At 36.3% G+C, this 25,759-nt stretch overlaps 1 protein-coding gene across 1 annotated transcript in view; it reads right to left on the bottom strand.

Moving 5' to 3' along the window:
* Positions 1–337: 337 nt before the first annotated feature.
* LOC150096515 (potassium voltage-gated channel subfamily KQT member 1-like) overlaps positions 338–25,759 on the bottom strand; it is a 231,548-nt gene continuing 206,126 nt past the window's right edge. The window contains exons 17-18 of the mRNA XM_090408631.1: positions 12,853–12,947; positions 338–443 (exon numbers count right to left, since the gene is read on the bottom strand). Coding sequence (XP_090264757.1) covers positions 338–443; positions 12,853–12,947 — 201 coding nt within the window. The remainder of the gene's footprint in view (positions 444–12,852; positions 12,948–25,759) is intronic.

The following is a 25,759-nucleotide window of genomic DNA, read 5'->3' as shown; positions in this document are numbered from 1 at the left end:
CAACACTTAAGCCTTTCTATACATAACACTACTAGAATAGTGAATGAATACTAACTAGATCATTTTAATGCAAAATTTGGAAAAACAAAATTATGTGTAGGTTACATGTATGCTAGTATATGATTGCAAGAAACTTTTTTTTTTGTATTACTGTCTACAGTCATTCCCTTGCTTATTTGTAACAGTTTCATCATTTCATACAAATGAAGTACATCTGAAGTACCAAACATTCCATCTTAATCCAGACATTTGCATCTCCTTAAACAACTCCTATGATATATCTGCTCTATTAATCCTGCCTTTCAACATTGAAAACTGTAGTTTTTAGTTAGTAAAGTTAAATACTTACCTGCTGCTCCATTTGACAGAGACGAGTTAGAACGTTTACTGGTTTGGCACTTTTATCAGAAGGAACTGGCACTTTTCCAAGTGTCTGGTCAAGTCTGGAAATGTAATATGTGAAGATGTTTAATATTATATGAGCAAGAAAAAGGTAGTAATATTTGAGAGTTAGTTGGCTGATTGTTATATAGGGGTATTGGTCCTAATTTACAAGCAACAAGCACCTATTCCAAATTTTACTTTGTTTTTAAATCTATATTCTCTGCCTCCAAACATAGGTGCAGGGAATTTGAAAGATACTGGTCTACCCTAGTTAAAGATACCAAGCAATTTTAAACCTGGTTTTACTCCATTTTTTCCCAAGTAAGCAAACAGACAAAATGTCAAGTTTGCACCTGCAATTTATGCAAGACTAGCTGATCCTACAGGTAGTGCAAGACCAAGGCAACTCGTGGTAAAGGTGGAGCAAGCTCTGATCACTAATCTTAATATTTACCCTTAATGCCAAAACACATCTCCAAGAAGGGGATGTATGATGTTTTGTATTAAAGGCATACATCCCCTTCTTGTAAAAAGAGGGATCTACTTTGATTTGCATGAAGTTATGGATAAAGGAAGAATGGCTATACCAAAGGAAGAAAGGCTATAGCATATCTATTAATTTGTTGCAATAATGAAAAGAATTAGAAAACAGAGGGAAAACTCACGTAAAAATTTTTATTCTGCTTATGATACTTAAGGTGAAAATTCTACATTAAAAGTTTTTTTATGTCAGTTTTCTTCCATTTTTATATTTCTTTTCATCATACCTGTTAATTGCAAGTGTTTCTTCAGTCAAGTTTCTGTTTTTCAGGATAATAAATTTGAGTTTCCAGGAAAGGAAGCTTGCAGCCTCTCTATATGAATAAATAAACTCCATTTCATTTGGAAGTCTTGTAACGGTTTACTTGCTTCCTTGATGAGATTCAAACTGAGATCTTCCCAACTGAAGGACAAATATTTTGGTCATCCTCATAAATGTGCAACAGTAGATAGATTAAAAAGAAAATGTGGCGGAAATAGAGAGAAACATAATGGGTAATATGAAGTGCAGGCTAAAAGAATGAGAAGCATAATAAGAAAGTGTAAAATGCATTTGATACAGTTATTAATTTATTGAAACCAGCAATAAATATTTCATCCTAAAATTGAATATAAGGTAAATGTACAATCATTATTTCCCCGATAACATCTACTGTCACATCCCAGAAAAATCACATCTAATGGATAATTAATTATTTTTGATATTTGCTGATGATGAGAATCTTCCATTCCAAATATGAATGATAGCTTCTCAATCCCAATAGTCTGTAAGATTCTCATCCTAATTCTTAGAAATAATTATCTACTTGATATGATCCTTCTAGACCAGGGGCAAAGAATTAAACAAGAAATAATTTTGTTTAATCTTTTACCCCAGAGTAAGCAAACAATGTTTGGATGTTAACTGTCTTAAGGACTAGGTTATATGAGAATCCACCAACTTCACATCAACTACTTCAAGCATAATGCACAGCACACTCCCTTTTAGACATGTATATTGCTGTGTATTATGGGAACAGTCACTACCCAACCATTTTCAAGCTTTATTAAAGATTTCATCAGTTCTATATCTTTATCTCTCAAGATTTCAAAAACTCACAAGTAACCTAAAAAGGTGTAGCTCAATAAATCTCCTAAGGAATCTCTTGGCTCCACCTGAAGCAACGTGCCAAACCTTAGCTAAGCACAGCCAAAGCCTGCCACTATGACAAGCCTCAGATCTATGCAGCAATGTGCAAAAACCCACTATGTGCCAAGCATCAGCTCAGCATGACAGCAGATAAATCTGATATTGTTCAACTATTTTAATTGGTTAATTAACCAAACACTGCTGAACCTTAGCCTGTATAGCACAGCCAAAGACCACCACTCTGTCAACCCTCTATGCAGCAATGAGCAAAAACTCAAATGCCAAGAATCAGCTCTGTACAGCAGCAGAAGATGACGCTGACTAATGTGTATAGCTTACCCTTCTGCCAAAAACCCTGAAGAACCCCTCCCAAATGTACATTATTAAAATGTCATCGATGGGAGCCAGACCCAGGAAGATAAAGATACTGAGATTAACTGATAATAGTTCTGGCATGACAGATGAACTGGACTTGTGATCCCTTTGCTGGATCTGCAAAGAAACTGTTGGATTAAGGGTAATTATTAAGTACTTGGCTCATCCATTATTGACTACTGGCAGTACTTTTTTTTTTCCCACAAAAACAGTTCAATGTAGTTTTTTGGGGACTTTTGTCTTGAAATATATGTTTGTTGTAGTTTACTACTAAGTAGCAAAAGACATAAATAAAGACATAAGTAAAGCAGTAAAAGGACACAACCCAGTCAGTGACAGAATCATAACAGTAAGGTTAAACACCAACCCAATTCCAATAATGCTGATACAAGTTTATGCACCCACATCAAATGCAGAAGATGAAGTAAGTGAGGAATCCTACAAAGACCTAAATGAAACTATGGATACAATACCAAGAAAGGATATTCGAATAGTTCTAGGAGACTTCATTGCTAAGGTGGGATTCAATGCACATGATGATCATTTAAATGGAATCATTGGAAAATACAGGCTGGGAATTAGAAACGAACGAGAAGAAAAACTATTGGAATTCTGCATTGAAAGGGAATTAGTAATCGCTAAAACAGCACAAGAGAAGACTATATACATGGGTAGCACCTGGGAATCGATATAAAATTCAAACTGACTACATTTTAATTGACAGAAGATGGAGGACACTAATCAATAACACTAAAACACTGCCAGGTGCAGACTGTGGATCAGACCATGCATTATTAATCTCTAATTTAAAGATCCATCTGAAAGAAAACAAGAATAATAGCAACAAAAGATATGACTTTTCAGAAATGGACAACAAATTTACAATTATCATTGTATCAAAACTCAAGAAACAAAAAAACACACCTCAAGAACGAAGCATTGAATCACATTGGACACACCTAAAACAAACCATTGCAAAATCTGCAGCCAAAAACATTCAAAATCCCAATAATAAATAAGAATAGTAGTCCATGGATTACAAAAGAAACCCTAGAACTAATTGAAAAAAAGGAAACAAATTAAAACAACAGATTGGCAAAACCCAAATTACCTGAACAAAGCTATTAAGAAATTTTGTCAAAAAGATAAAAATGGCTATATCCAAAACATCTGTAAAGAAAGAGAAAGACAACAGCTTTATTCAAGAAGGTTAAGGATATAATGAAAAATTCAAACCAAAACTTAATATAATTGCAGAGGAAAATGGCAAGATCTTAAATAGCACTAATGACATAGCCAAAAGATGGAAAGAGTATTGCGCCGAGCTTTACAAGGACCCAGCTATTTAACAAGAAGACGAAGGAGCTAAGGAAAACATGGAAACAGAGCTGGAGGTCCTCAAAAGTGAAGTAGAACAAGCAATCAAAAAATTAAGGAAAAACAAATCCCCAGGTCCTGATTCAATACCAGTTGAAATGCTGAAAAACCGTGGAGAGAATGCAGTCAAACTGGATACATGATTTATGCAACAAAATCTGGAAGATGGCCAAATGACTGGACTAGTTCCACCATAATCACAATCTACAAAAAAGGCAATCACAACAATTGTGGAAACTACCTGCACCATTGCCCTTATCTCACATTACCAACAAAATTTTACTACACATTATTAAAGAGAGATTACAAAATTTTATAGATGATCAGATCTCAGAAGAACAAGCAGGATTCAGTAAAAGGTCGAGGGACTAGAGATCATATATCTAACATCAGACAAATAATCAAAAAAGCAATGGAATTCAACTTAAGCCTTTATCTATGCTTTATAGATTGCTCCAAGGCCTTTGACTGTATGAGGTGGGATATCATGCAAGAATCAGACTTGCAATCACAACATCTGGGATTGCAAGTCTGGAATACCAAACCATCTAATAACCCTCATAAAAAACTTATATCAAGGAAATGAAGCAACAGAGTAAGAATTGAAAACTCATTGTCCCCTGCATTCCAATTTGAAAAAGGATCAAGACAAGGATGCATATTCTCACCATTAATATTCAACCTTTACAGCAAAACTATGGTGAAAAGATTTCTAGAAAGGTGGAATGGAGGCATTAAATTAGGGTGCCGAACAATCGCTAACCTAATATATGCAGATGACACAGTGATAATAGCAACAAGCAAACAGGAATTAAAATCCATCCTAAATCAATTAGAATGAGAATGTTTAAGCCAAAGTTTATGAATAAATCAAGATAAAAACAAAATAATGATTTTAAACAATGCAGAAGAGATAGATATAGAAGGAATTGAAATTGTCGACCATTTCAACTACTTTGGAGTGATAATAACAAAAAAAAAAAGATAAATGTAAAAAAGAGATAAGAAGAATAGCACTAGATAAGAAAGCAATGACTGATTTAACTAAGATCTCGAAAGGCAAGCACATCTCCAAAAAGAAAAAAATTAAGCTTGTAGAAACCTTATTTTTTTTTTTTTTTTTTATCTTTCTCTATGCTTATGAGTCTTGGATAATAACAAAAGATTTTTACTCTTGAGAGACACTTGTGACATTATAATTAGGAATTATAGATATGTTAATACAAGAATATTTTAATATTTGCCAAATATTTAGTCTTAAACTAACAGAACATCTTCAGTGGCTACATAGGAACCATTTTTTTAACAAGGTGAAATAACAACAATTGATCATTCAAAAGTAGAACGAGCTATGTGATGTTACATTGCTAAGCATTAAAGAGAGGAAAATTTTCATTAGAGTGATGAGTGCATTATTCACAATTTCAATCTTAATTTATAAATATTAGACTAATGTATGAATTAAAAGTCTCACAAAAAAAAAAAAAAAATTTAATGTGTTATCCTGATTAAACTTTCCCATATTTTTGATAAGGATATACAGTCATTTCAATTCAACTTAGGGCGTTGAAGAAAGGCTTCAGCACTTTCTTTAAATAGGCGTTCAAATTTATAGCAACAGTAGAAGGCGTTCAAATTTATAGCCTGTGTAGAAGGGCGAGTCTTGAGGATGTTGTGGCTGCTTGTTTCTATCCCATGCTGAGCCAATCGAGACTTATCGGATTTGTTGTGCAGAATGTATGATTGATGTTTTTGAATTTTTTTTTTTTCTATAGAGCGTCCTGTGTCCAAAGCAGGACAGATTGCAGTTAATAGGAACTTGATACACACATACACACACACACACACACACACACTAGGCAGAGACATAGTTGAGCATTTATCTTTAGAAGAGGGAAAATAGGCAGCTACTTTGTTAATAGGTACATAAGTGGCTGTTAAATCATATTTCTTCAGAATTCTTGAAATTGGTTCTGAAATCCCGGAAATATATGGAATTGGAGCTCGTCGTATTGATTCTTTGTTGTTCTGGATTGGATTATAGGAATCAAACAGATGCTGTGTACTTTTTTCTAATATACTAATATACCTCTCAAAGAGACTTTACAATTACTTGCTGACATCTTCCCACAAGATATTATAAAATTATTTGATTTTGTGATGAACTCTAGATATTTCTTGTGTCAAAACAAATTCTACAACCAAGTAGAAGGAAAGGCCATGGGAAGTCCACTTTCACCTGCTCTAGCCAACTTTTATTTGGAACATCTAGAAGACGTCCTGTTTTCATCTATATTAGATGTGTGGAGTGAGTTTGATGGGCGAAAGAATTTATATAAGAGGGATGGTTTACACATTTGAATGGATTTGGTGTATGGAGACTTGAAAAGGTGTTGTTGAATGAAATGGATGTGCAGAATCAGGGAAACTAAAGTTATTAAGGGGGGGGGGGGGGGTAGTATGCAGACTTTAGGCTGACAGTTGAGTGTATGAATGTGTGTAATATGCCTGAGCGAGTACGAAGGACAACAAATCAGAATGGGGTAGTTAGTGTAAGGCATCAAAATAGGGATGGGACAAATGGGCTTCTGCAATTCATGTATACTAATGCCAGAAGTATTAGGAACAAGAAGGAAGAATTTCTGGCCTTGGTTGGCACTTCCAGGCCACAGGTTATTGGCATTAGTGAAACATGGCTGGCAGAAGATGATATAGCTAGTGGGATTGAATGTGAGGGGTAATGGTGTGTTCAGGAGTGACAGAGAAAATAAAATGGGGGAAAGAGTGTTATTGATGATAGCTGATGAGTTACAGCTAAGGAGAATAAAAGTGGAACTGCAGGATAAAGAAAAGAGCACATTCGAGGCTATTTGGTGTGAGATTGAGGCTAGCAGAACAAAATATACAGTTGGGTGCTGCTATAGACCAGGTGATGGAATGGATGGTGGAGATAGTATGCATAAGCAAATAGAATAAATGAGTGGAAGGAGGGTAATTATCATAGGAGATTTCAACTATGGTAACATTGATTGGAAAGAGGAGAGGACACTGGGAGGAAGGAATTGGATTTTATGTGGTTATTAAGGGATAACTATCTGCAACAGCATGTAATGGAAAATACTAGGGGTCAGAGAGTGCTTGACCTAGTAATTGCATCTGAGAAGTAACAAATATGACCATGTTGCCACCAACTGGTGAGCGTGATCACAGGATCTTGACTGGGGAGGTGGCTAAAGGTGTGGAATTTACAATTAAGACAGGGTACATGTGGAATTATTGGGTAAGTATGACAAGATTATGAGTTTGGTTGGTTCAGTGCCATGGCATGTAAAACTGCAAGGGCTGGATGTTGATAGTGCATGGGAGACGGTTAAGAAGTGTTTGCATAAGGCAATGGCTGACTGTATACCTAGAGTCTGAATAATAAATCAAGTAGGGATTAAATGAATGAATAACACCATTAAGCTTGAGCTGCAAAAAAAGAAACAACTGTGGAGGGAATTTAAGAAGGAAGGTGACCTGCAGGCACATGAACAGTATAAAGCGTAGGCCATAAAGATAACGAGTGTAGTAAGAAAAGCAAAAGCGGATTAAAAAAGAAAATTAGCCATGCAGGGCTAAAGAGAATCCCAAACAGTTTTTTCGATATGTTGCAAGTAAAAGAAAAAATGTATATGACAGAATGATTTTAAAGAATGCCGATGGTAGGGAGGTAACTGAATCAGTTGATATAGTTGAATTACTGAGCAAGCACTTTGCAAGAGTATATCATCCAGGTGGTGACATCGCAGGAATGAATGAACCAATAGCTTATACGGGAATAGTGGTGAATGAAGTGGAGGTGAATAGTCTATTACAAAACCTCAATGTCAATACATTTGTGGGATTGGATATACCAGCTTGTGTCGCACGTGAAGTGGCTAAAGAATTGTCAGTGCCCTTGACCATTTTGTTTAATTTGAGTCTCGGGTCTGGGTTAGTCCCGAGGGGGTGGAAAGAGGGGAAAATAGTTCCACTGCATAAAGGAGGTTCCAAGACTGCTGTTGTAAATTACCGACCAATCAGCATATCAAGAATTGTTGTTAAGGTCTTGGAGAAAATAGTCAAGAGAAAAATACAGGATTGAATAGATGAAAATGAGATACTGTATGGGGGACAGCATGGTTTTGTGAAGTGTAGATCATGCCTCAGTAACTTGTGCACGTTTTATAACACAGTGACGGCTGAACTGGATAAGGGTAATGGGTTTACAGTGATTCTACTGGACCTTGCTAAGGCCTTTGACAGGATACCACATGGAATTCTAATCAGTAAACTACAGCATATGGGGATGGATATAGGAGGGTGGTTGATGGAGAGATATCAGCGAGTAGTTTATTCAGGAGTAGAGTCCAAAAGATGGCCTGTGACTAGTGGTGTGCTGCAGGGTTCTGTTCTTGGAACACTACTTATCAATTTGTTCATTAACGATATAGGAAAGGATCTGAGAGGAAGTGTTTATTTGTTTGCTGATGATGCAAAGTTTGTAGAGCAATAGTGAGTTCACAGGATGTCAAAATTTTGCAAGATGATTTGGATAGTTTGGAGGACTGGGCTAAGGAGAATGGATGTCAATTTAATGTGGCAAAGTGTAAGGTTATGCATTTTGGGGTGAAAAGATTAGCAGCAGTATATCACATTGGTGGAACTGTACTCCAGGAGATTGACGAGGCCAGGAATTTGGGAGTGTTGGTGGATAGGGAGTTGAAGTTTAGGGGGCACATCGCAAAGTGGCTAAATCAGCTCATCAAATCACTTGGTTGCTGAAATATACTTTAACAAGCAGAGACAAATAGGTTATTGTTCCTGTGTATCGAGCCTTGATAAGACTACTGTGCCCAGATTTGGGCACCAGGGTTTTTTCTTGATGGGGAGGAGGTGGAGAGGATCCAGAGACGAGTGACCAAGATGATAGCAGGTCTATGGAATGAACCTTATGAGAAAAGGTTGAAGATTTGTGGGTTGCAGAAATTGGTTGATGGGCGGAAAGGGGGTGATATGATTGAGACATTCAAATTACTGAAGGGTTTCTATAAGATTAATTCAGAAGATGTTTTTGAGAATAGGACTGGTGGTAGGAGGACTAGGGGCCATACATGGAAGCTGGGAAAGAGTGTGGTTAGCAAGGGTGTTAGAGCTAGGTTTTTTACTTGGAGAGTGGTGAATGAGTGGAATAAGCTGCCAGAGTCTGTTGTGGATGCCATGACTGTGAATGAGTTTAAGGCGAGGTATGATAGATACTGTGTGAATGTCAAACAGTTGTTCTTGACATGGTATTAGGGCCTCTCTCTCTGAGTCTAAGGACTCCTTGGAGTTGTCCGTAATAATAATAATAATTCCCTCAACCATCCTTTTGGGTGAGATATATAGATGACATTTTTTCATTCGAAAAGAAAGTAAGGAATCTCATAACAGAGATTCCTTACATTCCTTTTTAGCCAGAATCAATTCCTTACATCCTTTATAAAGTTTACCATGAAGATTGAAAAAGACAAGTTATCCTTTTTTAGACATCCTCGTCATCCGTTCACCTTCAGGTATTCTAAAAACAACAGTTTACAGAAAACCCACTTTCACTGGACGTTATATTCTCAAACAATCTGCTCATCATCCTTATCAAAAAAACAGGAATCATAAAATGTTTAATCAGACGAGCTAGAACCAATTGTTCAACTCCTCGTGAATTACAGAAAGAACTTTCAACTAACAAACATCACATCAAATTAAATGGCTTCTCCAAAAAAGTACACATCTGTTCGATTCCTGCAATCCAATCCAGAACAACAAAGAATCAATACGACTAGTTCCAATTCCATATATTTCCAGGATTTCAGAACCAATTTCAAGAATTCTGAAGAAATATGATTTAACAGCCACTTATATACCTATTAACATAACAGCCATCTATTTTCCCTCTTCTAAAGATAAATGCTCAACTATGTCTCTGTCTGGTGTGTATCAAGTTCCTTGTAACTGCAATCTGTCCTACTTTGGACAAACAGGATGCTCTAACATCAATCATACATTCTGCACAACATATCCGATAAGTCTGGATTCTCATCATGGGATAGAAACAAGCAGCCACAACATCCTCTGGTCCAAGACTCGCCTTCTACACAGGTGTTGCTATAAATTTGAACACCTGTTTAAAGAAATGCTGAGGCTTTACTTCAATGCCCTAACTTGAATCGAAATGACTGTATATCCTTATCAAAAATATGGGAAAGTTTAATCAGGATAACACATTTATTATTATTTTTTTAATTGAGACTTTTAATTCCTACATTAGTCTAATGTTATTTATAAATTAAGATTGAAACTGTGAATTAATACCTATAATGTACTCATCACTCTGATGAAATTTTTCCTCTCTTTAATGCTTAGCAATGTAACATTAGTGTTATATGGACAATAATGATAAAATCATCCATATAACCAAATTGTCTGAAAACAGCTTCAAATAAGACTTCTTTAAATTTCTCAGAGATTAACAATGGACAAAAACATACAAATCCAATGTCAAGTCTTACTGGTGACTAAAAATTTGACCTCATAATCAGAAACAGAAAGAGTGAAGGCAGGAAAAAAAAGGAATATATGAAGTGGAAACAGATCTCCAACAGGAATAAAATAACAGTTTCTTCCGTATATGAGGGTGGTCTGAAAATTTCTTGGCCTCGATAGTGTTCCCATCTATGGGAACACTATCGGCAAGATTTTTTTTTTCTAAGTTGGTACATCTGTCATAAGCATGCATGTGAAATCGAAAGTCATTCTATCAAGCAGTTTATTTTATACAGCAGTCTGAAGCAAAAGTGTTGTCTGTATCCCTTGAAATGGATAAAATTGAGTATCGTGCGGTTATAAAATTCTTTGTAAAAGAAGGTTTAATGCAAAAAGAAACTCATTTGAACTTCATAAAGTTCAAAGTTTATGAAGTTCTAATGAGTTTATGTTTCATTTTCAACAATTAAGAAATGGGCTGCCGAGTTTAAATGTGGCTGTACCAGCCTTGAAGATGATCCACGTGAAGGACATCCAAAAAGTGCAACAACACCAGAAATCATTGATCAAGTGCACGATATGGCATTGGATGACTGGCGAGTCAAAGATATTGAAATTGCTGAGACTATAGGCATTTCAAAAGAACATGTAGGATATATTTTGCATGAAGAATTGCAAATGAAAAAGTTTTGCACAAAATGGGTGTTGCACTTGCTCACAGCAGATCAAAAACACATGCATGAAAATCTCCGAACAGTGCTTGGAGAAGTTTAATAAAAAATAAAACTGATTTTGTGCATCGATTTATTACTATACATGAGACTTGGATTCACCATTACACACCGGAATCCAAACAGCAGTGAAACAGTAGACAGAAGCCAGTTGTTCGGTGCAAAGAAGACAAAGTTGGTTCCATCAGCAGGAAAGGTCATTGCATCTGTGTTTTGGGATGCTAAAGGTATTTTGTTTATTAATTATCTTGAAAAGGGTAAAACAATAACCAGGAAATATTATTCTGAACTTTTATCTGGACTAGATGAAAAAATTAGTGAGAAGAGACCTAGTTTGCAGAAAAAAAAAATCTTTCATCAGGACAATGCACCTGCCCACAAAGGTGTTTTGGCAATGGGAAAATTAAGGAATCTGCACTATGAATTGTTGGAACATCCACCCTATTCCTCAGATTTTGCTCCCTAAAACTCTTCCTTGCTGGTCAGCATGTTTTCTTTGAATCAAGAGGTAACTGCAGCTGTAGAAGGGCATTTTGCAGTCTTACTGAGAACCACTACAGGGACGGGATAATGGAGCTGCTGCATCACTGGAATAAATGTATTAGTCTTAAGGGAGATTATGTTGAAAAAAAAAATGACTTTGAAATTATAAATTCGTTTTTTCATTGTTAGACCGAGAACTTTTCAGACCACCCTCATATATACAGTTTAATTCTCACTTTAACAAACTCATAGGATTACAGAAATAGATTAAGTTATTTGAGTAATTTGCGATAGTGAATTTCCTTAAGAATTACTCCATGCTTAATGGGCCTATAGGATGGGACCTTTAGGTAGTATATTATACTGGGTGGTCAACTGTATGCATAAATAATGAATAACTTAGTATATTTGATATGTTTGTAAATAATGATAATACATACAAGCTTTAATATTAAGTTGCTTGACTTCTATGTGAAAAAGTTTTCTACCAAATGGGGCATGCCAATTTTCTGAATTTTTATTAAGTTATGTAACTGAAGAGTAGGAAAGGTCTGAGATTAAGACCTTGGCAATTAAAGAACACAAATATGAGTGGAAATTAACTGTACAAGCCACAGATAATCTCAAAGAGTTATTTTGGCATGTGGAAAGTAAAAGGAAGAGTGATTGCGGTAAAATAATTTTGTCAAATACTGATAATAGTGATAATAATACTGAGAGAGGTAGCTCTCAGGGATGGTCTCTCTCACAAGAGAGAGACCATCCCTGAAGTAACTGGATTCAAGTAATTTGAAAACAATCACGATATATGCTTTAAAGCAATGAATTTTCTACTTTAAAAACTATTTAATGAAAACTTGCTGAAATTATCTTTAGTTAAAGCATAAAAAGTTTGATATTGAAATCTAGCAACGAATTCAGCTTCAAGTTCAGAAACTGATAACTGGTTAGCGCTATTATCATTTGCATGTGTTCAACATTCTTATCTGATAAGAACCAACCTAACTACCAAATAATGTTTCACTAACTTATAAACATATATTATTCCACAGAATGTATTTTAACTTAAAGGAATATTACTAATTATATGAAGAGCCAAAGGCTTCAATTCAGCGACGTGAACTTATTTAAGTTAAGGGATATTACATCCCATATTGTTTCTTAGCCTCCCATATTAGCATCCCATATTGTTTCTTAGAGAATAAGAAACTCTTTGAGTTTCTTATTCGGCTAAGAAACAATATGACATGTAATATCCCTTAACTTAAATTAAAGGAATATACTTCATACCTGCGTTGCAATTCCCGGATGCGTACCATCATGCTTAGCTGCCCTTGAGAATACTGTTCAATGACATCACCAACATCATATGGTCTTCTTGCTTGCTTTCATATAGGAAAAAAAATTAATTAATTAAAATAAAAATTACTCATATTCGTGAAAACTGCAAAAGATAATCAATCTTTTTCTAGAACTTGTCAATATTGACAAGTTCTAGAAAGAGCATGTGAATTACCATAGTATTCCTCAACAGAAGTTCCCATATGGAGTATTTAAAATATATTTCTCTCTCATTTCAATGTGCTGTGCTTTACACAGTGTTTTAACACCAATGCTTGAAATTAAAATAAGCATTGCTTTTTTTGTCACCATATCATGAATAAAAAGGTGAAAAGATGACTCATTTTTTGGATAAATTGCTTGCATAATGGATATTGGAGAAAAATGATTATTATCAGACCTCCATGAAGTCAGACTCACTGTAGGGAGTCTAACTTCACATTTTCCAAAACCACAATACCATCAGGAAATATTACAACTCTCCTTTTCCCAATTTTCCAAAGTTTTTTATTTTTTTCATGAAAATGAAAAAAACAATTCAATCTCTTATTTACACAACTTACAGGAATGGCATCTCATTCCTCTGACCCTTCCTTCATCTGCTGAATAATCCCTGGTAAAAATGCCCTCATATTCCTTAAGGCTTAAGTGCTGGGAGGACATTGTGTTGGAGGTTTAATCGAGTATTGACAACACTAGGAAAGGATTAGAAACTAATTTTAATGCTTAAAATATTTTGTCTCAGTCACTGGGGCATCTTCAGGGAGTACAAATAATGCTTGTAACATACTTAATGAAATACATGGGTGACTATAAAGTCCTATCTAGGTAGTATGCCCTCTATGAGCATTTGTAGGTGGCCTAAGATGTAAATTGGGACCTCTAACAATTATTGTTTCCCAAATTTTGTGAAGTTTCATGCATCTGTATTTGTTTAAATTAGGTTCATTTCTGAGTGATGCTTAAGATTCCAAAAACAGTCATACCTTTTTAAAATTTACTGTGGTGGAGCATGGTGGTTTTCTTCCAGAAGATCCTGTGAGTTATGTCCAATACATGGTCTGCAAGGCCAGATTGACCATAGTCGTGATTGCAGATGCAAGATTTGCAAGATTTTCTGGAAGAAAACCATCATGCTCCACCGCAGTAAATTTAAAAAGTTTTTGGAATCTGCAGCAGCACTTAGAAATCGACCTAATATAAACAAGTATGAATGGATAAAATTTTCCAAAATTCGGATCATTAGAGGTTCCAGTTTATATCCTAGGCTACTTACAAATGCCCTAAGTAAGTACAAAATAGAAACCTAACTATGCAAGTACAAATAAAAATAAAACATGGGCTACTGGTCAGAGCTTATGTCTTTTAAATAGTATAAACCAGGCAATCCCATGCTGAGAGCTATATTCTCATAAGCTCTCTGACAAATTTTCAATCTTTTTTTTTTTAAGTTTCTTTCTATATTTGGCTATATATCTTCCATTTTTAACTATTAAAATGATAAAGTAGGGTCTCACAGGGCTCAGTACTGGGACGTGTATTGTTTAATCTTTATATCAATGACATTGTCAATGGATTGCAAGGGGATATTCAACTATTTGCTGATGATGTGAAGCTGGAAAGAGTTATTAGTGCAGATGTGGTAGCCCTGCAAAAGGAGTTGAATAAACTGGACAGATGGGCAAATCAATGTGTGTATCAGTTTAATTCAGCTAAATGTAGTCTTGAAGTTTGGGATACATTGATAGGAGACTGCATACTCTGTTGGAGGAACTGTACTAGAGGAGAAGCAAGGGATCTAGGGATGATGAGCAATAGAAACCTGAAATTCAGAGAACATATTGCAAAGGTGGTGAAGGTAACCCAGACGATTGCTGCAATACTGAGAAGGACGTTGACCTGAAGAGATAAAAGAGTTGTCATTCCATTATATAAAGCCCTGATCAGACCACACCAGGACTATTATGCTCAAATTTGGTCCCCAGGATATGAAAGGGATAAACAAAGATGACATCAGGTCTGTACAATGTTAGTTATGAGGATAGACTGAGAGAATGTAGACTGCAAAAGTTTGGTGGATAGAAGAAGGAGAGGTGATATGATTGAGACTTTTAAACTGTAGAGAGGTAATTACAGAGTTAACACTGGGAGTTCTTTCGCTTGGTGGAACAGGGGAAGGAGCAAGAACAAGGAACCATCCATGGAAGTTATTGAAAGAAAGTTGTGAGCAAGAGAGTAAGGAGTAGTTTCTTCATGGAAGGTGGTTGAACCACGGAATGAATTGCCTGATAGAGTGGTGAGAGCACGAACAGTCAATGAGTTCAAAGAGTGATATAACTGACTGTTTTCTAGGTTAGGGTGGGCCTCCTATGATGAGTCTTATGACTCAATGGAGGCCTGAATACTACTAATGATGATGATGATGCCAGTACAATGTTGCCAAATGTTAAGGGTTGATAATGCATTTGCATTGAAAGAAGTTTGCAAAGAAGCTAACAAAGCTAGGAATTATGGAACAATCATAGTTTCAGAGTTTCAATGAGATAAAAAGAAGCGAAGAAGCTAGGTAAACAACCAGAATGATGTGACTGGGATTTTGGGTATAAGAACGAATCAAGGGTAGAAGGCACATGGTAATTGTGCTGACTCAACCTGAAGGCTGAGTAAGCATGTGATTACCAAAGGTACAAATGTCATATTTATCTCTTGGTTCGCTTGCAATTAGAGTGGAATAGATTGGTGGGTGTGGTAATTACATCGGTGAACAAATACACTAAAAAGTATGATAGGTGTAAGAGTTTAATTTAGCTTCACAACTGGTCCTTAGATTCCTTTGACATTCTTTTTCATATAATAAAACATTAAAAGACAGTGCTGAAACAGGGGTATTTCATAGATGTCTACCATTATTTGTGGTTTATTAAATGCTCATTTAACATCCAGTATGATGACCACATGTTTGTTATATCAACATACCCTTGATATAAGTTACTAGACTTGCAAGGTACAAGACTTGTATAAAAAAAGAAAACTAGAAAAAATAATTTTACATAAGATTTTTCACAAACTTCAACAGTCTAGTACACGTAAACAGCATGACAAAATGAATTAAATGGTGTGCAAACAAAAACCAAGGTTTAATCCTATATGAAGTTTGGCCTGCGTTTCTCATAAATGTAACAACCCAAGAGCTGGGGTATGACACACTTTATGCCTCAGAACACGGCAACGATTAACTCTGTTTGAACGTTTGTTTTAACATTCAAACAGAGTTAATTCAATGATTAACTCTGTTTTTTGCTAATATATACCATATTTGCTGGCATATAAGATGCACTTTTTTCCTTTGAAAATAGGTCTGAAAAAGAGGGTGCATCTTATATGCCGATACACAGTTTTTTTATTACTTTCATTTCTGGAAATTTTCTCTATTCCGAGTTATGCGATTTCTTTCTTGCATCCTTGCGGAGTGTGAGAGCATTCCAGTTACGTAGAGTTCAGTGGATGCACATGCGCTGTCATCAACGATCACAGCTGCTAAATCACAGATCTGCTGTTAAATGTTCTCTAAATTTCTTGGAAAATTATGGCTGAAAAACATTGACATTGCTACAATATTGCATACAAGCTATATGTGATTTCGTATTCAATATTATTTCAAACATGGAAACAGGGCTGCAGAGACATTTCGAGCCATCCCCAACTAATAAAATGATAAGAACATGGCGGAATCAGGAAGAGGATCTAAAAAAAGCAACTGATAGTAAATATAACCTATGAAGTTGAACTGCAAAATGGCCAGAACTTGAGGCAGAACTGAATACTTGGATTTTAGACCACAGAAAAGCGGGACTGAAAGTCGCACTTTTCTGTGGCCTGCCCTGCTGGTATGGGATCAGTTTCATTCTCACAGAACAGAGGATGTTAAAAATAAACTCAAGGAATTGAAAACTCAGTTAGCTGTAATTCCAGGAGGTCTAACTAGTCAGCTTCAACCTTTAGATCTCTGTATTAATAAAGCATTTAAAGGATTTATGAAGAAGTGGATGCAATCTTCAGATTGTGAGGTTACGCCAGCCTAGCATTTCACAAGTTTGTGAGTGGGTCAAAGCTTCATGGGATGCTGTGAAAACTGAGACAGTGGTTAAAACATTTAAGAAGTGTGGCATTAGTAATGCACTGGATGGTACAGAGGACAATTTGTTGTATGAGGACTCAGATTCTGATTTAGAAGAGGTTTCAAGTATCTCTTCATTTAGCCCAGAAATTCATCTCCAGAGCTAAACGAAGAGACACTTGAAACCTCTTCTAAACTTATACGCCGACAAATATGGTATATGTTGAGAAGAAAAGGAAGCACAGATTGGGATTACACTCTGACACAGACCTATACAGCAAATAGCAAATACCATAAGAGCAATGAATTTTATACACTCCTGGTTTCTTTATGGGAGAATGTGGAGGTTTTTTTTTTTTTTTTTTTTTTTGTAACTACCTAGAATCTTACACAGTGGAAAAGGAAAACTACTTTAACATTGAATTACAATGCAACGATGCAACTTTGTCCCTAACGTCCTGGATGCATATTATTTAACCAATAATTGTTCCGACAACCCTGTTATTTGAAGTTATGGAACATTCCAGGTTTGTTAATAACATAAAAACTGGTGTACAGATAGTAAGAAGCAGTATTTCATTGTAGCAACTGAATACATGGTGGGATGGCAACATGACCTGAACTTAGTGACCTCAAGAGAGGTGTCAACGTGGGCTGTCACACTGGTGACATGTCCATACATGCCATTGTTACTCAACTGGAGCATCCAAAATCAACGGTTGGTGATGTGATTAACAAATGGAGATGTTCTGGCATCTCTAGTGCAGAAAAACACCCAGAGCAGTTGCCAAAAATGACTGACAGGGACAGGAGGATGTTAAAATGGGTAGCATTTTTTGGTTCTTTAAATACATTGAGGATGTCAAGGAATGGTAATTTCTGTGATCCTCCAATTCTAGAGTGAATTTTATGTTTTGATGTAAGCTGTTGGTGATGTGATTAACAAATGGAGATGTTCTGGCATCTCTAGTGCAGAAAAACACCCAGAGCAGTTGCCAAAAATGACTGACAGGGACAGAAGGATGTTAAAATAGGTAGCATTTTTTGGTTCTTTAAATACATTGAGGATGTCAAGGAATGGTAATTTACTGTGATCCTCCAATTCTAGAGCAAATTTTATATTTGGGTGTAAGCTGTTGAGATGATCTGCAAAGTGCTCTAATTCTTCTTCTGTTCCTGACCAAATAATGAAAACATCATAAATGTAACACAACCAAGTTTTTGTATTTTCTATTATTATTCACATCTGACCTCCATGGAGTCAGAGACTCATCGTGGGAGGTACGCCCTATTGCACACAATGCTCATCCAACATGCTTTAAACTGATTCAATGTGCATACATTCACAACACACTCAGGCAATGCATTCCATTCACCAACCATTCTCCATGCAAAGAACCTGCTGCTGACTCCTCTGCTCAAAACCTCCTTATACAGTTTCCAGCGATGGACTCTTGTTCTACCCCCCCCCTCCCATTCTATGAAAAATTGCTTTTGTGTCAGCCTGATGACAACTCCAGACTAGCTTATATGCCTCAATCATATCCCCACCCCTCCACCTCCTATTCACAAGGCTCTGCAACTTACATTTTCTCAATCTGTCCTATTCCGCATTCCAAAGACCACTGACTACCTTTCTGAATCTTCTCTGAACCCTTTCCAACACATCCTCATCACTATGAAAACCAGGCAACCAAATCTGTGCACAATAATCCATATTAGCCCTGATCAAGGCCTTACACAATGGCATTGTAACCTTTTTACTTATGCATCATTGCCATTATCCAATGTGACATCTTCACAACTTGTGTAATGTGGCCCTTGAATTTCAGGTCCTTGTCTGCTATCACTCCTCCATCTGAATTCTAACTTTTTCAATAAAATGTATACTTCTTTTTACATATGTTGCCATTTCTGATGTGGAACTACCAGACTCTATAGATATTTTACTAAGTTTGAGATTGTGGAATCTCTCACATCTACAGCGAGATGTAAAGGAACATCTAGTTTATGGATTTTTGGTGCTCCATAAACTCTTGGGAGTAAAGGATATTTTGATGTTAGAAATTTCTCCAATTTCTCCAGCCAGTTGAGTAACTTTTTAATTAAGTCATAGATTTTATTATGTGTATGCCACATGGAATACCAGTCTAAGATGCATTGGTATTGGTTTTGTTGCATCGCAATTCTTTGATAGTCCTTAATTCTGATTTGGTGATATTACACAGTGGTAGTTTGGCTCTAAATAGTATGGCCAAAGTTTGAATTGAATAAAATCTGCAGAATCTCTTAGATAATGGTGTAATTCCCTCTTGACATGTGCTACATGTCATTATGGGAATGATTACAGCCTACAACATTTCCAGTACTGCAGAAAAAAGTAATGAAAGACCTTCGTTACTTTAGGCATACTCTTTCTGCCTAATTGGATATGAACTGAAGATGATTAGCAAAATTTTAGATGTTCCTCCAATACTTCCTTCTAATAAACAACAATTCAAATCTGCAATCACGTTAAGCTACATCAAGAATGTTACAGAAAAAGTTGAAGCTTTGTTTTGTAATTACATTGAAGTGGCTTCTTTCCCAATGTACAAGATTTCTAGGTTCTTGCATCCACCAAAACCTCTGTATCCTCCCATAAAGAAACTAGAAGTGTATAAAATTCATTGGTCTTGTGACATTTGCTACGTAGGCCAGATGGGATGGTCTGGAGAGAGATCCTCATGAAAGAACACGTAAAGGAGGATGTTAAAATGAAAACATAGATCAGGATTAACCTTTCACACAACAAAGAGAGGTCACCAAGTATTTTGGCATAAAACAGAAATGCCATATATATTGATGTGTTTCTAAGAAAATTTAAAGAAACCTCAGAAATGCTCCCTACCTCCACATCTTACACTAAAGTTTTGATTACATTTATTAAAAATCTAACAACCATGGGAGCTGAGATATGACATGTGTTACACTACAGAACGTGACAGCAATAACCAGCTTTGTATGAATGCTATCACAATATTTAATCTTTTTTTTTCCTTTCTTTTTTTTTGTCACTATTTATATGTGCTAGACTTGAAGTTCATGAAAAATCTGTTATGGGTAATTTTTTTTTCTGTTTTTTTATGTCTTGCACCCTTGCTGATGTAAGCCCAATGAGTTACAAAAGTAAGTTGCATTGTTTAGTTAAATTAACAGAGGTATTTTGTGTCCTTGGTTGGCTCATATCTAATTTTTTCCCCTTGTCATGTGCTATTGACTGCTCAGATGCCATTAAATGAGCAAGTAACATACTCACTTGTATAGAACTATTTATACAAAGATGTGGTTATTAGGTGATGAAAAATGTGTACATTTTTCATCACCTGTATGCTTTTCTGGAGACTTCAACTCTCTGAAGATCAGTTTTTCCACACATACATCATCCATCTCATTGATGGTCTATCCCTTCCTCTTTTTCCGGGACCTTTACCTTCTATTATTGTTCTGAGAAGTTCTCCTTCCATCCTTTCAATGTGTCCAAAATATTTTAACTATCTTCTGTCAATATCATTAAAGAGACTTAAATTTCTACTGATCTTTTCTAACACCCATTCATTTGTATGCCTTTCACAGTATATGATATCCTCAACAGAAGATCTCAAAAGCAGCTATCCTTTTCTTATCTGATTCTTTAGGTTCCAAGTCTCACATCCATAAGTCACCATTGAAAAAAAAAAAAAAAAAAATGCATCCAAAATCCTCAACTTTGTTCCCATGGAAATAGATCCATCCTTCCAGATTTTAGACAAGTCTGACTGTTATTTTAGCCATTCTTCTTCTGATGTCTTCTGAACAGCAATTCTTCACATTACTAATGGATCCCAGGTACTCAAACTTGCTGACTTCCTCCATGAAACTCTTTGAGTTTCTTATTCGGCTAAGAAACAATATGGGATATAATATCCCTTAACTTAAATAAGTTCATGTCGCCGAATTGAAGCCTTTGGCTCTTCATTATAATTAGTAATTTAATAGGACATCTCTTGGAAATTCTCATAGAAGGGATGAAAGTTCTGTTCGCTACAAACTTGGTATTAATTTGGGAATATTTGAATAGGGATTCATTCAGGGATATTAGCAGTCCTTCTTAGGACTTCCAGGGTAACAAATGGCAATGCTGTAGCCAAAGAAGTTTTAACTGAGGCTCGGCTATTGCCTTTACCCAGCCACGACTAGAGCTTTTTAGCTCAATAACACCCCATCCACACAGATTTTCTTCATTCAGATGACGGGATAAAGAGTCAAGGACTCAGTCCATCGCCCAGTTCTTTTAAGAACTTTAAGAACTTTGGTATTAATTTGGTCTACCTACTCACTGATGGGACCTCAAAAAAGGTTGAAACCAGTCTGGGTAGTGACCTTCTCTCATAATGTTGAACAATAATACAGCTCCTAGGAGTTAAGTTCACATTATGGGTAAATATCAAGAATAGTGATCGGAGCTTGCGCCACCCTTTCTATGAGTTGCCTCAGCTTGCACTACCTTCAAGGGTCAGTTGCTGCATTATCCAGGTATTTGCTTATGCTTGGAATCGCTGAACTTTATATAGTTTCTATATTCGGCTAAGAAACAATATGGGATATAATATCCCTTAACTTAAATAAGTTCATGTCGCCAAATTTAAGCCTTTGGCTCTTCATTATAATTAGTAACTAAATGAAATCCTTTTATAATTGTGCCTCCTCATCTGAAATTCTATTTCTTCACATTTATTAGTATAAAACTTTTCCTTGTCCTGCTTGATGGCTCTTCTGACTTCTATGTAATCTCTTATATTCTTCATTATTATATCCTGTGTCTCTTTGTTTTTCCAACTTTCTTTCAATTATATCTTATGCTGAATCTGATATCCATGAGTCGCTTGGTTTTCTTATTGGGCCGAGATACTTCTTGGCTGTATCATCACCTTGACTCCTTCCCAAAGGATTTCTGGAGAGTTCTCCTCATTGGTCTCAAAAAATCATCCAACTGAGTTGATGTTCCTTCTGTGAACCCACTAGGAATTACTCTAACATCCAGTCTAGTGGGATGTTAAGTCTTAAGCACTTACTAGCTGATGGTCTGTACCACAGTCTGCTCCAGGACAAGTATGCACATCAGAGATGCTTGTCTTCTACTGCTGGAGTGCCAGGATGTAATCAATCTGGTGTCTTGAGCTATCGATGTTAAATGTGAAAGTATAGGTCCATCGTGGGTGTTTCTGAAAGCAAGTATTGGTAATAATTAATCTGTTAGCATGGGAAAATTCCAACAGGTCCTTCACCGCGGGGGTTACATTCACTCAGAACTTATGTTCACTCAGAACTCATGGACCAAACAGGCGACACTCAGGCATAACTCTCATACTCTTTTCCACTTTTATATTAAAGTCCCCTAAGATATAAAGTACATCTCTCCTTGGTAGGCAGTCCAAAACAGTCTGTATGTTTCCAGAGAATTCCTCACTCTCTTCATCAGGCCTATCCATGTGGGATGCATAAACTACCATGATTGATATATTGGTAGAATAAGCCTTAAGTCTAATACAAAGCATCCTGTAAAGGGGTTATAACCAAGAAGGGTTGTTCTTGCCTGAACTGTGTTCAGTATCACAGCTACCCCACGATGCTTTGAGCCGGCTCCTGAGTAAACAACTAGCTTACCATCCTGTTTTTTGAAGTGACCTTTTCCATTCCATCTGGTCTCTAATTCCCAGGATGTCAATTTTATAGTGAATCTCTCCATCTCTTTACAGACAATCTCAAGAGCACCATCTGCTATAGATGGGTACCTTTTGTTTCCAACAAAAGTTAGCAATGTTATACTAGGAGACATATTATACAAACACTACCTGGAGTTGAGACTCATCAAGGAAGGCAATAGTAAAATGCATTATAACAAAGATAATGTTTACATTATCTTAAACTGGTTCAACGTTTGCACACTCACCACCCCATTTGGCAATAAATTCCATTACCAACCACTCTCCGTGCAAAAAGTCATGCTGCACTCTCTTATGCATCACACCTTTATACAACTTCCAAGAATGACCTCTTGTCTCTATCCCCATCCCTCCAATCCTTTGAAAAATATCCTGGGTATCTATTTGATAAGTAGCCCTTAACAATTCATATGTCTCAATCATATCATACCTCTTCTTCCTATAGACTAGAGTAGGTAATTTGCATTCTCTCAACCTGTCTTCATAATGTATGAAAAGCCAAAATATTATCAAGAAAATCCAAAGAAATATTATTTATATGTGAACGATGTTAATCTCTGCAAGATTTTATCTTACAAAATAATGGACTGCATGAATGAAGATATAATGAACTACAAAACCTGTTTCAAAGACCCAACAATCTATCATTTATAAGAAGGTAAGAGAACTGAGTGGTGCTTGGCCACCACTTGGAGGAAAGATGGCCAGTTGATCAGAAAGTACTTAAAAATGAAATTAACAAGAAAAGACCTGCAGGAAGACCAAAAAGCATGTGGAATTGATGTGGTAATGAAAGACCTAAGGCAGCTGGATGAACACAGAAAAAGTAGATCAAGCAACAGATTTAAGCCTAATCATGAAGGTACTTCGCACACAAACTTTAATTACACTTGGGTAAAGGATTAAACAATATAATTTCTTGGCAAGTTTAACTTAACTGTAAGTTAAAAAATCTTTCTACAAATGATCCAGAATAGTTTAATAATAAGGTGATACACCTTTTCATTACTTGTATATGGGAAATATATAAACTTCTGCATTACATCAAGCTTAGTATCTCTTCTGGGTCTGACTCCCATTGATAAGACCTTAATAAAGGTCAAAACTGGTCTGAATAGTGACTCTTTCTATAATGCATAGCGTTATCCAGGTATGAAAGGATGTGTACTTTGCATTATGGGATATCAAAGCAATTTATGCAAAGTCATTAGCCTCCATATACAAGTAGCCTAGTCATGAAGATAACTGACAAGAAAACTGTTTGTTTATACTTGAATAAAGGATTAAACAAGAATATAATTTCTTGATGAGTTTAATTAAACCCGTGAATATGTCTAGGGAAAAAAGTGGAGAGAGCAACAAGAGTGACAAAACTATGCTATATATGTAACATGACTGGGAAGATAGAGAGATTCACTAGTGTGACAGGAACGAGAGTATGTGTAAGATAACAGCATCAGAGAGCAGGGAAAAGATGAAGGGGAGAGTCAGTGGAAGTGAGAAAATTGCAGAAAAGAGAGAGAGAGAGTGGAAGCAAGGGATAAAGAGGTTAGATGAATGAGGGAGAGTGGGAAATAAATGAGACAGAGACTACAATCCTTAAGAGTCAGAGATACCAGTGAGAGAAGAATGAATTAATCTGTTGAGTATCATTTTTGGAGATTTGATTATTCAAGATGTGCAGAGTAGTGCTTGCCTGCTGGAATGACAGAGTATGAAATTAGCAATGAAGAGGGATGAAAGTGTGGAGAAGATGACAGTAATGGTTGGGATGAATGATCTGAGAGGTAGTGTGAATCTTGTAGCATGAGATTTGAGGATGATATTAGACACAGTGCAGCAGAAATCATCCTAGGAAAGATAGTGAACGTGCTGTCCAGGTATGATAATATGGAGGAGAAGAGAAGAGAAGTGATGATGAATAAGATGATAGTGAAAATGTACAGGAAAAGGGGTCTAGAATATGCAGATGCATGGAGTATATTTGAGGACAGAATGGAGCTGTATACAAGAGACCAATTGCATTTGAATGTAGAAGGGAATAGACATTTGGAGAGACTGTTGTTTTCTGGGCAAATATGTTGGGACAGGTAAACTAGAATTGCACAAGTGGAATGTTGCAGGGATGGCCTCATCTACAGAAATAAGCAGATACAAATGCTAGTAATATCAGGGATAAAGGAAATGAGTTTGTGGCATTGATCGTCTCAGTCTCTCCAAAGTTGTTGGCATCAGTGAAACTTGGTTAACTGATGGAGGAGTATGAAGAACGTAATAATGGCTATAAGAAGTCTGGCAATACACTGGTTTTTCTGTATACAAATGTTAGTAACATCAGGAATAAATGAAATGAGTTTGTGGCATTGATCGTCTCATTCTCTCCAAAGTTGTTGGCATCAGTGAAACTTGGTTTACTTAGGAGAATGTTCTAACACGGATAGAAATCAAAGGATAGAGCATACTTTGGCAGAAGGGAAGGTAAACATGGTGAAGTGTTACTCATAATAAGAGATGAATTGTGCACTCTCCAGGTGGAGAATCTCAGTGGAAATAACACTAATGGCTTAGAGAGTATATGGTCTGAGATGGATATTTATAGGACAAGATATTTAGCAGGATGTTACTACAGAAGAGGGAACATAGATGGTGATGAGCAGGAAATATTTAAGCAAATTAGTTTGGCAAATACAAAGCAGGCCATCATTCTTGGGGACTTCAACTATAGTGATATAAACAGGGCAAAAGAGACAGCATGCATTAATAATTATTATTATTACATGACATCTCCAGAAAGTCCAAAGACTCATCAAGGGAGGACACCTACTCTACAACTCCCTGTCTCCACTACTCAGCCCAACTACAATGAACCTCAACTACACCAACACCGCTACTTTCCAACACCACTGGCATTTTCACAGACAATCAGAAACATCCATGCCCACAGTACGATTTGAACCCACAGCCTTTTGGTTGGAGAGTGGACACATTAACCACC

Source organism: Typopeltis vanoorti, chromosome 18 (genome assembly GCF_054136105.1).
Source record: "Typopeltis vanoorti isolate ZY-2024b chromosome 18, IOZ_Tvanoo_1.0, whole genome shotgun sequence".
NCBI classification, from domain to species: domain Eukaryota; kingdom Metazoa; phylum Arthropoda; class Arachnida; order Uropygi; family Thelyphonidae; genus Typopeltis; species Typopeltis vanoorti.
The sequence above is the reverse complement of the archived record's forward strand: the minus strand, read 5'-3'. Positions and strand labels throughout refer to the sequence as shown.